The sequence below is a fragment of the Tachypleus tridentatus genome, chromosome 1 (genome assembly GCF_004210375.1).
Source record: "Tachypleus tridentatus isolate NWPU-2018 chromosome 1, ASM421037v1, whole genome shotgun sequence".
In the NCBI taxonomy this organism is placed as follows: Eukaryota; Metazoa; Arthropoda; class Merostomata; order Xiphosura; family Limulidae; genus Tachypleus; species Tachypleus tridentatus.
In genome coordinates, this window is record NC_134825.1 from 41,936,231 (window position 1) to 41,957,885 (window position 21,655).

Here is a 21,655-nt window from a genome sequence, read left to right on the forward strand (position 1 = left end):
TTACAGAGTGTTGAACAATGAATTTTCAGAAGTTGGAGTAATTAAAAAAAAGTTACAACAGAGCCAGAAAATCACGTTTACTAACTTTACCAGTCAGTGACTGCAGAGAATAAAGAACACTGAACCAACTGGAAGAAACTGTCTGAATACATACTTAAAGAGACTAAGATAAATGCAGATTGAACTTGGAGGAGGAGTTTATTGTTTGTTCAATATAGATAACAAAATGAAAAATGAAACTAAGTCAGATCTGTTACTTGAACCATATGTTAGATCTGTAAAAATTAAATTCATGAACTCCTGAAACATGTTAAATGACAGATAAAGTGATAAGTTTTGGTTGCAAATTTTCTAATTGTCAAAAAGAAGAGTTTACTACATAAGCTGAAACCCATTTAAGTGCAATTAAAGTAATTTATAAGACTACTATTATTTGAACTGAAATTGAAGAGTTAACAGGTAATTTTAAAGTTAACATACAGAAAATCCTAGACATAGAGATTTTAAAATCATTAAAAGAGATAAATTTTGTTACTTGTAAGACTAATAAGGTAGGCTAACAAGTGATACAAAATGTCATTATCATCATAAGAAAACTGAAGCACAGAAATTAAGGTATCCATGAAAAACCCTTGTAACAAATCACATGAAATGATAGATGAAATAGGTAAGTACTCTATAAGTGACACCTCAAGTTAAGAAAAAAATAATAATTTTGTGTTTTTGTCACTGTGAGATTTTAAACCTTGCCAAAGTTACACAAATAGACATTTTTTCATTATGTTAGAAAAACACGTATGTTCAAGAAGTCTTGATACAAACCCTATTACCCAAGCACTTTCGAAAGGTGAACCTCTTTTATTAAGGGGCAAACTTGAAGAAAAATACCCACCTTTTGAAAGTGCTTGGGTTACAGGGTTTTTATCATTTTGTTAAAATAGATTCTTACAGTACCATTATCAAACACAGGAACTTATATTGTTGTCTCAGAAATATTACACATTATACAGAAAAGGGTTGGCCAAACAGGAGGTCAACAAATGGTTTGACTTTCTTTTGGCTATACTGCAACCTTTTTTATGTTGTATATAAATGATGTAGAAATAAGAACTACATGAGTAATTCTAAAGGTACAAATGGTTTGTAACTGCCTCTTGTAATTTAAATGTCTTAAGGATGATGTTAATACGTCAAAACTTGTATTGTCTGTTTATGAGACACAATGAATAGAGATACTAAACTATGTATGATAAAACACTGATCACAAGTACTTTAATCAAGTACTGCACATTTGTTATTACATTATTTCTGGGCATTCTATGTAAAATATAGCTGACAAAAGACTGAATCCATTTTGTGTGGCATGGATTAGTTGAATACAGCCACTTTCATAAAATCTTTAGTGGGAAATACCTTGTTGCAACAGACCTCGTTTGTTTTTTGAATTTTGCACAAAGCTACACAAGGGCTATCTGCAGTAGGCATCACTAATTTAGCAAAGATAGACTAGAAGGAAAGCACTTAGTCATCATCACCCACTGTCAACTCATGGGCTACTCTTTTACAAATGAATAGTGAGATTGATTGTCACATCATAACATCCCCACAGCTGAAAGGGCAAATATGTTTGGTGGGACAGGGATTCGAACCTGTGACTTTCAGTTGAAACAGATGTCAATTTTCATCAAGATACAATGTGGTAACTTGTAAATTACATGAGGTTACATGCTTTTACATGCTCCTAGAACAGACATTTAACCGTTAAAATAAATCCACACTTTTCTTCAGTACTTTAACAAATGACATCTACAGTTACATGTCTTACAACACAAGACACTCAAAAGCTCATAGTGATCCAAAATTTCTACAGTAATTTTTTAAAAATAAAACTAGTAGTTATCTCAACTACTACACTATATCAAAACGTAATGGGTGATAAATACTTTTTTACAGTGGATGAAAGACATAAAAAAACTACATCTAGATTTTATACAAATGTATCTCAGAATGCAAGTTCACATACCACACACACTTCATTGTGATGTTCTTCATAGTGAGCTCTTCGTTTATTAAGGAATGGATCCAGTAACATTAGGAAAATCATGTACACCACAAGCAGAGATATCACCCAGATGATAAGGATCACTACCACCTACAAAATCACTACCAAGGTTAAACATGTATTTTTAAAACCAATAATATGCAATTAAATTTATTGTACTTTGGAAGTTTTAAGATAAAAGTAATTCTCTTATTATATACATTTTTTTAGATTATATCATAGTAAACAATTGTGCAATATTTTTCTCACTAAGAGACACGAGTTTGCCAATGAGGATTTAATTTTAAACAAATCTGGTGAATACCAAATAGTTGAACTGGTACATGATATCAAATGATGAGAAGCTAGTGTTGTTGTTTTATGGACTTACATTTTGAAGCGTACATTTTGGTGCCAGTTTTATTAACAATCAAATCCACTGATAATTTTATTTACATTAGCTAGTATTTGATGTACATATTTATTATAATGTGTACATAATTGTTACTTTGTGATTATAGAGATGACCACCATATATTTTTATACATGCAAAATGAAAGCAAGTCAATTTACTTGAAGTATATTAGATTATAAACCTTTTTAAAACAGTGCAACAATTTGCTAGCCTTTTGATCTCATGTTTTACACTCATAACTCAAAGACTTTTAGTATATAAAGCACCTTTTCACCATTGTTACAATGTTATGTCAAATATTACCCTTAATTTGTCAAAATTAGATAATGGTTATATTTTTGAAATTGAGATTAATCACAAATTCCATTCAGTAAATACATGCTTTGTTTATTAAATAAAAATAAATTATAAACATTCTACTTATACTTAAAAAAGAGCCTTCAATAGTGATACATACATAATCTAGTATGTTTATAAACTGTATTTTAGAACACATTGCAACTAACATGTCTGACTAAGAATATGTAATGTATGACAAAATCAGACTAGTTACTGTTAAGCTATAGTAAAGGCATGGCACATTTTGGTTATTCTTGAGGTTATATATCATTAGTTACATTCATACAATCTCACAATGGAAATAATTCATTTGTAATTGAAAACAAGATGTAATATATGAAATACCAATGCAAATGAGATGAAACTGCATATTGTACAGTTAGTTAATATCCATGGAAAGCATATGTACACTTCAGTAACACTAAATGAACAGACATGTATATACGCGTGTGTGTGTGTGTGTGTGTTGTCAATTTGATGTTGTGAAATTTCATTTTATGAAATAAAATACAGTTAATTTTAGGTTTGATATACAACTGAAAATTATAATGTATACATAATGTGCACCCTACTGTATTTCAAATGTTAGGACACTGACTTGTTATGTCATTTTATAATCTTTAATATCTTTTTAGCTTCAAAGGTAAACACAGCTGTGTGTTGTGCTAATTTTATCAGGTTTATATCCATGTCCTCAGTTTGTTACTTTGTGTGATTATTTTCTACACAATTTACTTATTCAAATATTTTAGTCTTTTGTACTTTTTCTGCTGGTCTTTAAATGACTGAAATGCTACAGTAACATTGCTGCTTTGAAATACAGGATGTCACTTTTGTTCAATCTTGAAACGTTCTCTAACCCCACATGCTGATAACTCATATAAGGCAAGAGTCGTCATTGTGAATAATGAAATATTGCTTTCCCACAACCAATCACTTACATACTTGATTATTTATGCCTATTGTTTTGCCTAGAAAAATCTAACTTCCAACACACACTGTCTTTTGATTCATCGAACAGTTACATGACTCTTAATTTTAAGGCTATAATTATGTCTTGGTGACATTTATAAACTGAAACTTAAAAGAATAATGTGCACATCTTCCAACACTAGCCATTCCAATAAAACATTATGCATGAGAGTGCCTTGTGAAGTGCTGTGTTACAGAAACAAGTTCTACACTTGATTAAGTTCTTTAATATATACAGTATCATATTCTGACACATACTGAAATGTTTCATCATTATATCATAAGATGGATTACATTAGAAATAGTTTTGATTATGTTAGATATGTTGACATAACTCTTTTGGCATTGTCAATTATAAATGATAATATTTTGGAATTAAATCTTTGGTTTATGTGAGCTTAAACAATTTTTACTTTTAGAAAAGAAAGGTAAAATTTACAAAAACGTCAAAAAACACCAAAAACTCAAAATTCAAGTACTTTCAGTCACTTTGTCTTTTAATATACAAGTTCTTGTACTTGGCTATACCGAAACATAAACTTTCTATGATTTAAGGACTTCTAAAAACTCTGCCCTATATGAAAAATATTTGTAAAGCATATATAAAAGGGTGCAGAAAAAGAAGTTTTCATTGTTCAACATAGATCAGAAAAAGTCACTCAGACTATTTGGGATCTGTAACAGCAACCAGGAGCAATAGCCTTATCCACAGATCAAAGGACTGACTCAAACAACCATTGTACTGAAGTTGATATTTCCTATTTGTACTAACAAAGGATAATGAAAAAACATTTAGTTATATCTGAAAACCAACAGTTGTTTTCAAATAGTTGTCTTGTTCCAATTGAATTTTCATGCTTTTGGAAGCTAATTAATACACAGTGGGGAGTTGGAAAGTTTGTCACTATATGTTGTCTAAAACTGATCTTACTGTGTTTCACAGAGCTTGTGAAAAACAAAAAGTTACTTTTGGATAAAATTGCATAATTGTGGCCATCAAACTAAATATATACAAACTTGGAGAAATAGTTCCAAAGGATCCACATGTCTTGGGTCATCATTCTTATAAAATAAATGCACATAGTTCAGTGACAAAGACAATCCCTGGATCTTCAAAACATTCACACACACATACATATTTGTCTCCTAGTATCCCAAGAAAAATAAAATTCCACAACAGGTATTAAACATTGGGTATATAACATCAATGTCCACTGAATTATGAAAATTCATGTGACAGCATAATTCACAAAAAACGAAATTGCACATCTTTACACAATACCATTTTAATAGGAAAGGGGTCTAGTTTTGTCATTTATCATAAGTTGAAAAATGTTACTAAAACTAGCCATAAATGTTTCTACACTTACATATTCTAAACATAGCCACTAGTATTTCTAAATGTATTTGCTTGGGTGTCTTATCAATATTCATAACACTAACATAAAATAAGCATCAGAATGTGATAGATGGAATACTTAAAACATTTTACAAAGATAAAAAAAATTCTCAGAAACATTAACTTTGATCAGAATGATCTATCCAGTTAAAGCAAAACTAAAACCAGCCTGGTGATACATACAGCTAATTATATCATCTTTTATTATACTGTTACTTATAAATATACTCTTCAAAACAAGAAATGCAAAAGGGATATTTTTGTTATTTTAAAGAGAAATATATGTAATAACGTTACAAGCTCAGAGTATGTGATGTTACACGTGTTAAAGCACTGATTGTCAGACCAAAATGACAATAAAAGTTGTGCACTTTGAAAACGGAGGAAAACATCGGATTTTTCGCGAAAACGCATGCGTGTCCAATAAATTTGTTTGAGAGATCTGCATGTTCTGCAAGTGCAACATGTGCAAAATCCCTATAAAAGTGATGGTTTCTCGGTTTCCATAGCTCAGTGTTAAGCCACTAACATGCAATACAGTTACGCCAAGACTGACTGAAGCACAACGCAACAATGCCATTGGTTGCTTGGGAAGTAGGCAATCTCGATCAGATGTTGCCAGAGCTGTGAATGTCCACCCAAGCACCATCACAAGGCTATGGAATCGTCAGCAACAACAAGGTCTGTCTGACCGTCCACGATCTGGCAGACCTTGTGTGACCACGCCCGCACAAGATCGCTACATCCGGTTATGTCACCTTCGAGACAGGACCACCACTGCGACGTCTACTGCCTCAACCATACCAGGGCTGTGTAGGATTTCTGATCAGACCGTACGCAACTGTCTATGAGAGTTTTAGGCCCCATGTGCAACCCATCATGGTGAACGTCAAAAATGTTTTTCAACATGACAACACCCGTCCTCACACAGCCCGACTCACCACTGTCTTCTTGAGACACCACAACATCAACGTTCTTCCCTGGCCCTCCAGATCACCAGATTTAAACCCCATTGAACATCTTTGGGATGAGTTGGACCGATGTCTGCGACTGCGACAACCTCAACCGCAGACTCTACCTCAGCTTGCAGCAGCTTTACAGGCTGAGTCGACAGCCATTCCACAGGATGTGATTTGTCATCTCATCGCTTCCATGAGCAAGAGATGCCAAGCAGTTATTGATGCTCACGGGGGGCATACTCGTTATTGACGTTGAGTGACGTTAAACTTCAACTAGTGAGCGTGGACTTCGCCTTTGCAGACTTTGGATGTTCAGCAGTGAATGTGCAAAGTTTCACACATGTCATACAGAACTACCCAGAATAAACTTGTTAACAATTTGTCTCATATTTTGCCTTTTGCGTTTCTTTTTTTGAAGAGTATATTAGGACAAACTGTTTCATCAATTAGGTATACCCATTGTCATCAATATTTTTCACCAAAAAACCCAATAATATCTCAAAGTCTGATCAACATAGGAGATTTAATTTAGGTTAACAAGGCCAAACAATCTCTATAAATAATGTATAACCCATCAAGCATTAAGGGGCAAGTACTACTACTAACCCCACCACACAGTATACCCTAAACTCATATTCATAACTAATTGATATAAATTCTGTAAAACCAAGCTTCACCAAAGGAACAGAAGTGCAGTCAAGGCAGTAAATATCAGTAAGTTCCTTTGTGAGCCAATCAAAATTAAGGTCATACATGGAATGAATTTATACATATTCACAGAATAAATATTGATAAAAATCACTTAGATTAACAAATCCTAATATACAGAAAAGACAATGCGTTCTGGTAACACTATGTTCCATTCTTATTGTTTTGAATTTTGCATAAAGTTCCATGATGATTATCTGCACTAGCCATCCCTAATTTAGCAGTGTAAGACAAGAGGGAGGGCATCTAGTAATCTCTGCCCACCAACCAACTCTTAGACTAGCCTTTTACCAATGAATAGTGGGAGTGGCTGTCACATTATAATGCCCTCACAGCTGACAGGGCAAGTATATTTGGTGTGTCAGGGATTTGAACCTGCAGCCCTCAGATTGCAGGTCGAGCATCTTAACTACCTGGCCATGCCAGACCACACTATGTTCCTTAGTTATAAAAGTATAACGTAATATTTTTGTTAGTCTATGTAACGAAAGTATAAAATGAAATATACAGACAAAAAATTTGAAAAAAAAAATATCTGTTGATTTATTAATTGAGAGTCCCTGTTGATTAAAGAGGTTTGTTTTTGTTTAAAATGTTGGTGATATAACAGAAAATAGTTTAATTGAGAAAAGACTTATGGTTAAAACTGAATCAATATTTTTACCTTTATAATAAATTGTATGCATTTTGCTTACACTAAGTAATCTTACTATGTCTTTACTTTAAGAATATTATTCCAAAACACTAGATTTATAAGACTTCATAGCACCTCCCCTCATTGTCCCCTGGCACCCCACTTCACTAAAATAGCAATGGGTAGTCACTAATCAAACTACTCTATCTGGATAAATGCATTTTGGCTTTCAGAACTCCTCCTAAATTAAGAAATCAAACACGATGCGACACACAAGCTTTTATGTAGGTTAGATAAAAAGACAAAGATAAAAGTTAGAAATAATAATACTAAATATATTATGCATTCAAAGCAGCATTATAAATTAAAATGATAACAAAAAACAGAGTATATGTTACTAAACAAACAGTAGCTGCTGGCTTAAGATACTGTTGCATATTTAATGTTTGTTGAATGACATAATTGCAGTGTAATTGTATGTATATAATCAGAACATTTTTACAAACCTCCTGAAAACAATTTTATGATCAATGAAAACCCATTAAACAACTGTAGTTAAGTAAATTTAAAGTAGTGTGGCATTTTAGTCACAATGCTATGGCACATGTAACTGTTAAGATATAGAGTGAAGTAGCAAGACATTACCAACAGTAAAGCCTTAAATTAATGTGTATGGTGAGTTAGCAAACAACAATTTATAAGTATAATGAAGCAATTTTTTAAGGGGGTGGAATATACTGTATGATTCTACAGAAAAGTGATATAAAACAGACACACCAATTATCTGTCAAAACATGCAGCAGGATATGTGACTGATACATCAATGGTATTGGTCTCTTCAACTCTACCAATAATCTTTCTGAACCTCATTCCAGCTGAAGGAGAAGGGCATCACATTAAATATGCCTTCACTTGACCGTTTTATATCAGATGTGAAAGAGGACTTTTCTTTTGCAGTATGATGTACAAAGGATTGGAAATACTGAGTGCCTCAACTCTACTAAACAGGTTTTGGCCACATAAGGAAAACTGGCAAGGTAGTCATAGGTAAAGGATCCACATAGTGATTTGTAATATCAGCCCACTTCGAAATTGAGGTATGACATTTATATATGTGAAGTGACCCACACTACACTCTGGTGTCACCTTATCTCCCACTTCTCATCATAGAGGAACTCTTTGTTACAGCTTCAGCAGTTATGTTCCAATCAGTAAGGATTCTCCATGATCTACCACCCCAACAACAGGAAGCTAGTAAGAGGCAAGGGGGTCTTCCATGCTCATCTTAATGAAAGAGATTGACTTGGAGTATGCCTTCATATCCCCATTGGTCCTTTAGTACAAAAAGGTGTTTTTACTGGAGACAGTGCAACATGTGACTACAAAACCCTACTTTTAAAAACTGGTAAGCTCTAACTAGAGAAGTGGGCAGATACACAAGTCTGGTGCAGCTTGGATTGGACATTAAATGCAATACAGATACACAATGAAATATCATGGATACCTCAAGAGGTCTTGTATAACACCTGATATAACAGACGGCAGATGTAGGATCAGGGTGGGTGATATGAATGCCTTCTGTTATACTGATCCAATTTAGATTCTCAGATAAGTATATTCTAGAAGGGAAAACTAGCCACCTAGCAAGATACTATAATAAATTAGTTGTAGAGATAAAATAAATACACACACTTGTTGAAAGTTGACAACAAGTAGAAGTTTAAACCCCTCCAGCAACAAAATAGGTACAGAAGATAGTGATCAATAACAGTTTGTGAAGTAGTCCATATGCCAATTTAAAGAATATCTTCTATAGGATGGAAAATAGGCTGCAATTTATGTGTAAGGTGTTGAATCTGATGAGAGAAAACTCAAAAGAGTTGGCGATCATCTACCTACAGTAAAGGTTACTCATATCAAACAGCCTCCTCTCACCCACCTAGTGTGGTTGGAGACAACTTCACTACACCATGGACCACCTCATTCAACTTGAAACATCAATCAGGGAAGACTTTCTTAAGCAAGATCTCGTTTCTGTATTTTTTTACCATGAGAATGCTTATGATACTATGTGTTGGTGTGGAAACCTCCATTCACAGTTGGTTCGACACTTTCCCGTTCTTTCTCATAGGAATTTGGAATCCCTCAGGATTGTGTCTTGAGTGTCATACTTTTCATCATAAAGATTAATGCCATCAGTGGAAAAGTTGCAAGCAGTCTCTATGTCAACAACTTCCACATCTTGTGTCAGTCATTGAGCACAAGGTTTACGGAGCGGAAGCAACAGACTGCCCTCAGTCATTTACTAAAGTGGACCACAGCAGATGATTTTACCATTTCTTGCTTTAAAACTGTTTGCATGTACTTCTGCTGCCAATAGGGTATTCACCCCAATTCAGAGCTTTGTCTCAGAGAAGTTGTGCTTCCTATGGTTCCTGAGGCAAAGTTCTTGGGGTTTATCTTTGACTTTAAGCTGACCTTTATTTCACACATCATGCAGCTACATGTCAAGTGTACAAGGCACTGAATATACTCTTTGTTCCCTCTTCCACCTCTTAGGGACTGAATCAATGTTCTATGCTAAAAATCTATTGTGCCCTCATTCAACTGAAACTGGACTATTTGTATCTGGTCTGTGGCTCTGCCAGGACCTCAGCCTTAAAGATGTTGGACCCTGTTCACCATTAGGGACTTCAGCTCTGCACAGGGCTTTCTTCACTTATCCAGTCCAGAGTTTGTACACTGAGTCTCATGAACCTTCTCTACACCTCTGCTGTTTGCAACTGTCCTTACTATATGCAGCAAAACATTGTTACTTACCACAGTATCCTACCCAGGGTTGCATTTTCCTACTTCAGTAGACCATGCTTTTTCAGAATAGATGGTTTCCTTTTGTTCTTTGTATCCAGGTGTAGTTGGTGAATTGGGTCTGTCCTTGGATGATGTCGTTGCCTCCACTAGTAAGCCCATCCCATCATGGCTTATTACCATCCCAAAATGTGACCTTTCTTTGAGTTATATGATGAAGGTGAATACTCCTGATTGGAAGTACTGTCTTCTATGTGCTGAACATTTTTTGAACTATCCTTCCATTCCCATTTATACAGATGGCTTGAAATCGAGTAACTCTCTGGACTCTGCAATGGTTTGTTGTGGTTCAGTAGGTTTACACAGGATCCCCTCTACATTTTCTGTTTTCACTGTTGAACTGTACACCATTTCTCATGCCCTAAATCACATCGAAGCTATTCAATACACAAACTGTACTATTTATACCTATTCGTTTACCTCTCCACTTGCCTTGGAATCACTTCACATTCGGTCTCATCCTGTTCTCATTGATATTTAAAACTGACTGGCTCACTTCTCTTTATCATCCATTCCTATCCAGTTTTTCTTGATACCTGGCCACCTAGGTATTCATGGGTACAAGCTTGCTGACACAGCAGCTAAGTCTGTCTGCTCTAGTGCTATTACGGTTGTGACTGTCCCATACATGGACTATGGTATTCACTTGTCCAAGTGAATCTTACCATTCTAATAGAGATAGAATCTACAAACCAGAATGTAAAGATGTGGCACAAACTGTTGTGACTGAATGTTTAAGATCATGTAAGAAAACTGGAGAAGATTGGTCACAGTTTGGAGAATTCTACCAGGGAATGGTTAGGGAAAGCCAGTAGTTCATGCAGAAATGAAATCATACAGAGCTAATGCTATTCTGAATGGAAGTGCACAAAATTATAAAATGCAACCTCTGTAGAAAAATTGGAGAAAATATCATGAAGGTTGGCAATCCAGATGTGAAAAAAGGAGTCTGACATTAAATCACTTATGATTATCCATGGGCTTGATTGGAAAGACCAACAGAGAAAGAGAGAAATTGTCCATCCAAAAATGTGGAATGACCAAGAAAAGACTAATGAATGAAAGGTTGAAAATCAAATACCAGTTGCCAGTTTTTATGAGGACAATAGAGAGGCAAAAGTAATAACCCTTGATAGCTTAATTCTTCAACAAATCTGTGTTCCCTCCAAACATTGAAGGCAAGCCTGATTGGATGAGTGTTGAAAACCAACAGAGTGGGAAAGAACAAAAATGGAGGAAAAATCTGAAGAGAAAGACTATGTGAAAAAATTTTAATATCTGATTTATTATCAGAGAAATGTGTCCCTACAATGATAAATCAAGACAAATGGGCTCACACAGGTGGTCTAAAACCAACTGGATGACCACCAGCAATTAAGCTGGCACATGAGATTTTTGATGAAAGAGGTGGTAAGTCAGAACACAGCAACAAAACAGGAAGCAGAAGAAGGACCAGGGCAAAGGACAGAAATGGGAGGCTGAAGATGGAGCAAGTGAAAAAATAGGGAAGTAAGGAAAGACTGATAGCAGGCACTTTCAGTTCATGATTCAAGGGAAATAGAGCCACTACACAAAACCAGTGGAAGAAGAAAATGAACAAAAGAAAGGTTCTGGAGAAAGGGAGATGGACCTTATTAAATAGGGTATCTTTTTCCAAGAGGTCAAAACAACAAAAAAACCAAACAAGATGAAAATTGGCAAATGATGTGGAACATGCCAATGTAGAGAAGAAGAGCCTTCTCATGTCATTACAAAAGTCAGACACTTCTAGCATAAGGTAAAAGAAAAAGAGAAGTAAGAAGGCTCAAAGTCAGGCACTATACAGGTAAGTGGCTGATAATATATCCACCTCCAAAACCTGCAAGAGAGGATCCAAAGACTGGGTGTCAAATTTGAGTGATCATAAGCAAAATCATAAGAATCAATCAAGTAATGGAAACAAGCCTACAAAGTTGAGGGAATGAAGTTGATCTGGAAAAAAAATAGCATGTATAGAAATGTCTGAGGAGGGGGAAACAAATTATGAGTGGCATGGTTATGAGTGTTTGTATGTTAAATTACATATAGCTTGAAGCTACAGAAATGTTCCCAGATGGGAAGATATCAAATAATGTTTAGTTAGGTTTAGTGAAGACAGTAGGTGACTGCAAAATATTCTGATGACTTAAGTTCTTATTTATTGAATAACATTTTTTTATATTTATGATATTTAAACAAACATTAATAAATTGACTACTTAATAATTTTTAATTGCAGTCATGATGTTTTTAAAAAACCAAAACATACTGGTGATAATTTAGCTGATTACCAATTTATATGATTTACACCAACATCAAATTACTGCATGTTTTAAAAACAAACTAGAATGCTCAACTTTACATTAGTAATTTTCTAATTATCTTTCAAAAATTCTGCAAAAGTAGATCGTTTTTAAACACCTGCCACAAGTTAACTCAGCATCTTTTAGTACTGAGACCTAGATGGTCAACAAGAGGGTCATTCCAAAACCAGCAATTTGGGGTTATGTCGAAAGATCTTGATGAATGAAACTCAGCAGAACTTCTAAAACAATATAAGAATAGAAATATGGAATTATGAAATCTACATAGATTATATGGTACCATGCCACCCAATATACCATCCTTATATTTACTCTTCATTGCAGAAATGGCATTTTTAATTTGAATCACTAGAAAACTCATTTTGTACTGCATTATGCATTTACTTCAATACTGCATCTTTGGGCTTTAGTGTCCTATTAATTTATTGAAACTAATGACTTCTTATATGAGATTCCAATCACCTTTTTGAAGATAATGACACTATTGTGTCCCTTGTTTTATGTTTTGCCTTCAAAGGAGTAATCAATTGCAAAATATCCAATTCAGCTGCTATGTCACGTCTTCAAATAAGTTTTTCCCTCATCATATCTAGACCTATGGTTTAGCTAAATTACTAAAATGACACCATCACATTCATAACACACCTAGAATATTTCAATCACGTTTCATTTTAATTTGCATTTTCAAATTAACTTCTCCATGTTGGCTTTTACGGTCTCAGATCAGGTTACAGGTCTGTTCTAGCAACCTGGGCCTCAGAAATAATACCAAACATCATTTTTTTTGTCTAATAAAAACAACCTAAACCCTTCCAGAATATCTGATGTTTTTGGATCCACATCGAGATACTATGCTGGCTAGTGTGGCAGGTGTTAAGCAATCTTATATGAAAATAATGGTTGTTTTCTGTGGGTTTTTTTTAAGTCATTTCATGTGAATGTAACCGATTAGTTGAATGCAATCAATTAAAGATGGTTAACTGATTAGGAAATTCCACAGATTGCCCAATTCTACCTGAGTGACTTTGGGTGTATTTTGGCCCCTTTTGATCAAAAGATGATTATATCACATAAATAAAGATATCCCATTAGGTCACCCATCAAATATGTTCTGCTGGTTTCATTTGGGCAGAGATACATACCAAGTAAAAGATGACACCCTGAAATTAAGAGTCTTGAAAATAAGAGAGGGTGAAGAGACTAATGGTGCCGATAATTTTATATATATAATATTAGTAACTTGAACCTATATTAACAGTATTCATAGTTTAAAGTAACATACACACATGCATATGTGTATAGAGTTGTAATTGTATAGGGTTTACACATATACAAACTGATGATCTTACATTTAACTTGTAGTTGTGTTACTTACTCTAATAGTTGTAGTATTTCTCCTTTCATATCGACAATCACAACGAGGACAAAATTCTTTCTCTTTACCTCTGACATCTTCAGCTGCCTGTGGTAAAACAACTCCATAACAGGTGCTATGCGATAATAAATGAGAATACAGAATTACATTTTAGTTGGTAAAGTTAGCCAATACCTGTTTGTATCTGGAAGTTAAAACTGCATGTGTTTAGACCTATACACAGTGTTTTTATGTACGGTGTGCTGGATAAAAGAATATATATTTTTAATGGCACACATTACAAACAGCAGCATTCTCAGCTAACCAATGTTCTTAATAAAGAATTAAATACTAAAATTACAAAATTTGCAGAGTACTGTTAATGCATAAAATAAAGATAGATATGTAACTTAAAGCACATTTAAGTACATATCATACAGTGTAGGACAAAACTGAATAACTTAGAACACAAACTACATGCAACAGTGTACAATTTAACACAATTAAAAAATAAGTACAAAGGCTACTGATATACATGTAATTCATTTGTTTAGTGTAATATCAACCATGATAAAAAAGTTAACAAAGGATCCCAATAAAAATTCAAGTAAATTTCAATACTGTAACCCCTATCTGAAGGCTTACTGTAATGTAATGTAATTATGAGATTATATACTTTTTTTTAAAGTTCAGTATCATTATGCTAATATGAGATACTCTGTGTTCATTTTAAAAGTTGAAGGTTTAAGTTACTGCTAACATTCAGTTTCCATACATTTCACCAGCCATATGAATACATACAAGAGAAAAACATTAGTGTAGAAAATATAAAATGAACTAAAGATTGTACAAGAAAACTCTTCCACAGTGGAAGAACATGTATTATCTTTACACTTACCAATCTTTAGGAAGTACATTAGCTATGTACAACTTTCTCTCAGTTTTGCTTCCATTGACAACTTCAGTACTTGGGCATATGCATTTACACCGTACATCACTGTACAAACTCTGTAAACAAATGTTTATCTGTAGTAGGGCTGTCGAAACATTAAGTATTGGCAAAGATTTAGCAGAAAAACATCATACCTCCCTCAAAAAAAGATACTTCCACAATCATACACCAAATAAATTTCAGTATTTCATATGGCCTTACCATATGGTTTTATCTACTAGGAAACAGGATTACCATCAATTTTACAGAAAACCTCAACTGTTACTCCAACACTTCTTTTTAGAAGAAAAAACATTTTACATTTGATACCTTTTCCTTCCTGTAGCCATACTGGAATTTATTATATTTTATATTAATTAAGCATACATAAAGATATAAAATGAGCCAAATTAATACAGCACCTTCATAATATGATGACATCTATGTTGCTATTACTACTGTTTTTCTCATAAAGAAACTATTTATAACACAAAATGAATACTTTAGAAAGCTCCATTCATCATTTTACCAATTAATGCGTGCATGTCTGTGTATTAAATAATACGTATAATCGGACAACATGACCAAACATTATTGTTTTGCCATAATGTGTATGACCAATTAACTGAGACCATTGATCATATTAATAAGTGTCATGAAAATAATCAGCTAATCAAAATTAATGTTTCTAATTCTCTCTCAACTAACCACACAATCTCAGTATTGCCATTATTATTTCTCATCATTTTAGATTAATTTGAAATTACTTAGCTAAATCAGTCCCATGACTCATCTAATGATTTCATTCTTATGTGTTCAACTAATCACACATGGAAGATAGTACTTTATGCAAAGGTTATGGAATATATTATTAAAATACTGAATCAGATATATGCCTTTTTCATTTTTGCTATAAACGTCTTGCAAACAATAATGAAATTACACTCCAGTCATTGAATTGCATGCTAAATAAACATAAAATGTCATGAGAAAATACACTCAAGCACAATTACAAAATTCTCATACACTGCAAATATTACACACTACAACCATACCCATCGTAACTTGCTATAAAACTGACTGTCTTAATAAAAATTGTTTTCAAAATTTAAAGGAAGTTAACATTTACGATTCTATATTGGCTTTGTCCAACACTACTAGATATGGGCTAACAAGAACAGAAGACATAAGTGCCAGGGTAAAATGGTGAGAAGTGTGAGAAAATGGAGGTATGTACCTATCAGACATACATTTTTAGTACAGGAAAATTATAACTTCCAATACTGAACTTACCTTTTACCACAAGATTAGCTAGATCTCACATTGAATAGGAAGTGGGACAGGTGCAAGAGAATGATAGATGCAACCCATAGAAGTGTCCAAAGCATACCCATGGAAATAAGAGAGTCGGATCCATAAGTCTAATAAATTATGCAATTGTACAGGGGGAATAACATAAAAGAATCTGTTGGAACAATCCTAGCTGAAGGCATTAGCATAAGAGAAAAAACACCAGTATAAAATGGGGATCTAACAACCAATCTGCTGGATAAATTTTGTTGGGGTGGGAAATACAATCCATCACTAAACTAAAAACACTTGGAACATGACAAGTATTGAGATTAAAGAGAGAAGTGTGAGCCCCACATAGGAGATTCAATATTCTAAGACAGAGATCTTAACTGGGTGTCCCCTTGGTGACTGATATATACTAGCACTGCAAACATATCACAATGAATCATTGCCTGGCAATGTCTGGCAAGATGAACAAAGTGAATCAAAGCTTAACAGGCTGCAAGAAGCTTGAGGATGTTGATACAATAGGACATGTTGCTGACAGACCAAAGCCTCTTCGTGACTGACCTTAAAGAATGGATCTACGAACAAATTCAAAGCCAAATGAGGAGGAGGAAGAAGAATGCTAGCTGATGTATGGGCCTTGTTTAAACACCAAAACAGGTCATCCATCACGGTATAAGGAAAGATAACAGGAGCTGCCAAAGGATTCCAAGAAAGGATCCATTAATCTTGAAGAGCCTGCTAAAGGGATAACATATTTGCATAACCAAGAGAGAAAACTGACATCTTTGAAGACCACATCCCCAAATGCAATAGAATCTTCTGAACACAAAGTGGATGAGCTGAAAGGGTGTAGCAACCTGACAATTCCATGGAACAAAGTTGTAGAAGAAAAGGTTGAGTTTGACTGAGATGAGTGCTGAAATAGACACCTAAATGGACAAAATACTGAATAGGATAAAGGAAAAATTCACCATCCTACCCAAGCAACCACTTTGAGGAGCTGATGAGTGTGGATGGCTGGTTCCAGTTCAGAATGAGTCAGTAATCCATGTAATGGTAGAATCACAGCCCCAGAACGTCATCATGGTGAGAAAAAGTTCTGACCAAACAAAAAAAACCACAAGGGCTAAAGGAAGCCCAAAGAGTAGATTGGGGACGACAGGAAACTGGAACAGATGCCATACTGTGCTCCAAATGAGACAAACAGGCTACAAGATTGAAAAGGGTAGACTATTGTTGTACTCATGCAACTTGCAACTCCAATGGTTTGGGGGATCATGTCAAATAAATAAAAATGCAAAAATGGAGCCACATGTAAACCCTGGATATAAGATAATGATAAATGGACAAGAGTGAGGTTTGCACCATATCCTAGAGGGTCCAAACAATGGAGAAGTCATGCATGCAAAGTCAGAGTCAAAGGTAATGAATGAGCCAGCGTGGAAGGACGAAGGGAAAGAACTCACCAAAAAACCCCTCAGGATTTTGGTGGAGATCCTCAGATAGGAGATGGATGGTAAAGAGATACTGTAAAAGAGTTTAGAGTAAGACAAAGGCAGGATAATATGGCATAGGTCAAAGCTACAGATGATTTGGAGCCACCTCCCAAAGAAAAAGCAGAACAGTTGTTGGTCTAGAAAAGGACAGGACAGCCAGCATGATGCAAAAGCAAATTGATCCAAAGCTCATAACGGATAAATCATGCTAATTCTGTCATTTAATTGTGAGGCAGATTGGTCACCACATACTTGAATAGTTTTAAAGGGAGAAGAACCAAACATGGTTGTGAAGGTTGGTCAGGTTACAAGGAATGGCACATTTCACAGGAAATACAGGCAAGGGATAAAATATCACACATCTAAGAATTGAAATCTAAAAATATCATAGTAAGCCTAAGTGAATCCTCAAGAGGGGCATGACAAAATCAGATGGCAGAAATAGGCAATCAAACTGTTTTATAGAACTAAGCAACTACTAGTCTCACAACTATTTTTGGCCATCTCCAGTTCTGTTAAACAAAACTAGCCTGTTACAGTTATCTTATTTTCTCTTTCACATTATTTCTTTTTATTCAATTGGGCAATCCTTTTAAGTAGAAGTACAAGGTGATGTTTCTGACAGAGCGGATGTTATTAAATTTAGGTGTACTGACTCATGAAATATCAAGAAAAGTATAAAATGAATATCATAGTTCTGATTGTTGTCATTCTTACAATTCTGTTTCAAAAGGAGGGTGTCAATTTTGTTGGATTAGGCACAAACAGTGCTTAATTTACATACACATGAAAACAGCTGCTAATAATATTTTTAATGTTCCCTTGGTGACTATTTTAGTCACAGTCCAGAACTTTATAAATTAAAAAATAGTAGTAGTTTTACTTTGTAGTTCTATTAAATAATTTCATGATCTGAACCAACATCTGTCATGATCTTTCATTTGATGAAATGCTTGAACCAAAGTGATAATGTTCATTTCTTTAAAATATCTACTGTACTCGCTTGAAGGTTACACAATTGTTATAGTATGTGTACATGTAAAAGCATGGTCCATAACAACAAAACCAGCATTTATCAGCAACAAATTTCTGAAATACAACTTTACATTAAGTTAAAATGAATGGCTTGTCTTTATTCTCTATCAAAACATTAATATAAAATCTTATTTTGAATAGGTTTTCAGTAGCAACTGAAAGCTCTGCCACAATTATAAAGTTTCAAATGGTGATATAAATGAAAGTTGTATATAGGCAAGTAACTTGGAATAATATGAAAGGGCTATAATTTAAATTTATTTATACTTTGCAATGAAATTTGTATTGCTTGCCTTTTACTTAACACCTGAAACTTTAAAAAAAGTTTAAAAGGATAATTACTAGAGCTGGACAATTTGTGAAATCTGCTAATGAATTATCTCAAAAATTAATATATTATTAGATTCTGTGAGACTTAGATAGTTGGAATAAGTGAAAGCAGTTATAAACAAAACCATATTTTGATTAGTTGATTGTTTCATAACATTAATTGATTTAATTTCAATTAATCACTCATTTTACAGTATTCTAGTCAATGTAACCTATTTTCACAAGAAAGAGTACTCAGTGGAGCTTTAAATTTACTGACACATGGATCTGATGTATAGTGACAGATTTACTGTAACATCAACAATTCCTTACGTTTCCAAGCAGTAATACTGAGCCTTGTGAACCATTAAATACAGTAAGTTTTGAATTGGTTAAAATTCTGTATCTGCAATGTTAATAAATAAATAAATGAACCTTTTTACTTCCTCAAAAATATAAGTGACAATAATAAATTAATATTATCTATATTATCATGCTTAATGGCTCCAGAATACTTTGATAACAGACACATTAACAATAACATTTTAACTTGTGAATTGTTTGTTATTAAGCACAAGTCTACCATAAAAAGGGCTATCTGTGATCTGGCCACCACAAGTATTGGTTTGGCTTGTTTTGAATTTCACACCAAGATACATGAGGGCTACCTGCACTAGCCATCCCTAATTTAGCAGTGTAAGATAAGAGGGAAAGTAGCTAGTCATCACCACCCATTGCTAACTCTTGAGCTACTCTTTTACCAACAAATAGTGAGAGTGACCATCACATTAATATTGACCCCACAGCTGAAAGGGCAAACATGTTTGGTGTGACAGGATTCAAACCCACAGCCCTCGGATTATGAGTCGAGTGCCTTAACCACCTGGTCATGCTAGGCTCACATGTATTGAAACCTAACTTCAAGCAGCTTAAGTCTGCAGACATACCACTGTATTACTAAGGAATACAATGAAAGAAGTTATTTTGATTTTTCAATAGTAAGTCAGGTCTCAACAGAATTTTGGATATTTATTAATTAGAAAAATGCTAGAAAAGGTAAATCAAATTATATCTTTCTAAAACTTTTAAAAGCTGAAACATACTAATTACTGTTTTATTTAGCAAGTTTTCCTCATGTTTCTTGCAATGTGGTTAAATTTTTCCACAGCGAGAATGAAATAAATTAAGGTATGTCACTGATTATAGTTATATTATTGAATAATGAATTTTAAAACATTTTTTATTATTAAAATTACCTTAAACAGTGAAATATGGATGCGTTATGTGTTACTGTTACTTTCTGTACTGTTTTAGTATTAACTTCAGTATGTTATATTGAGCATTAGTGTTACTCCTAGTCTTGTAAATAACTTATGTACATGTTTGTTTTAATGGAACAGTAGTAGATTAATTTGAATTCAAATTTTATTTTTATTGGATAATAATGTCAAAACCAAATTTTTAATTTCTATATAACTTTTTAATAGTAGAAAAATACTACAACTTAGTACTGAACCAAATTTAAGTGTTACTTTCACAAGTTAACATTTCAGTGGGATCTTATAATGTAATAAGAATTAACCCTTAAACAACAGGAATGTTGTAGGTAGAAGGTCACCACAGACATAAAAAAATTGGGAAAAAAATTTCTTAAACATAATCTTTAGTATTTTGATTATGAATTATGAACACAATATGAAAGAAAAATTTAAAAAAACAACAACATAATAAAGACTTATTTATTAAAAGTTTTTTTTTTATGGTATGAAAATCATGAAAACATTCTCCAATGCACAGCTCTACTCTACATTCCTAACACCAGATAGTCACCATCTTTCACTTCTTTTCTTGTAGTATGCATACATATATGACATTGTCCACTTTTACTAGCTCCTTAGAATAGAATGCTTTCTTAAAAGTGCCCTAAAAATGCTTTTTTTCCAAGAAGTCGATCAGAAACAGTAAGGCTATGTCTTCTTGGGAAAGGTCTTGTCACCCTTCCATACCTTTCCAACTGATAAAATACATTGTAACTAAACTGCATCAACAATGGCTTCTTGGCAGTTTTTACTAGATACATGTTATAAGAATTCAATAAAAGATGTCAATTAGGTGAGAAAAAGAGGGTTTTGTACCACTTCACACATTTACAAATGCAATCAATTTATCCAATTTGCATGTCACTTTTGTCAACTAGCCTCATATTGATAGTATAATCTAAAATCACACAGGGTTCAGTTATTAGTTGTTTAGTTTTGTAATCATCCTTTCCACTTAATTCATGCCACCTTTATGTACTGTACTAAGCAAAGTAACAGGGTGTTTGTCTTTCCATTAAAGTCCTAAAACATTCCCTTGTTTCTTGGTTTTAACATCTCTCTCCTTCTGAGGTGCAAATTTAGGCATGTTCTCCTTCTGATTGATTCTAACTGTTCTTCAAAATCCAGTCTTATTTTCAAAGAGAAAGTTACAAAATTCTGAACTTATATAATAATAATTAGAATATTATATACAACTTTTTCCAAGGTAGTCTTTCATCAGTTGCTTGACAA

The 21,655-nt window shown here is 33.8% G+C and overlaps 1 protein-coding gene across 1 annotated transcript in view; it reads right to left on the reverse strand.

The window, feature by feature from the left end:
* The window catches only part of LOC143247004 (uncharacterized protein CG1161-like), a 28,926-nt gene that overhangs the window by 5,789 nt on the left and 1,482 nt on the right, over window positions 1-21,655 (reverse strand). Inside the window, exons 2-4 of the mRNA XM_076494303.1 lie at window positions 14,929-15,038; window positions 14,052-14,166; window positions 2,024-2,152 (exon numbers count right to left, since the gene is read on the reverse strand). Coding sequence (XP_076350418.1) covers window positions 2,024-2,152; window positions 14,052-14,166; window positions 14,929-15,038 — 354 coding nt within the window. The remainder of the gene's footprint in view (window positions 1-2,023; window positions 2,153-14,051; window positions 14,167-14,928; window positions 15,039-21,655) is intronic.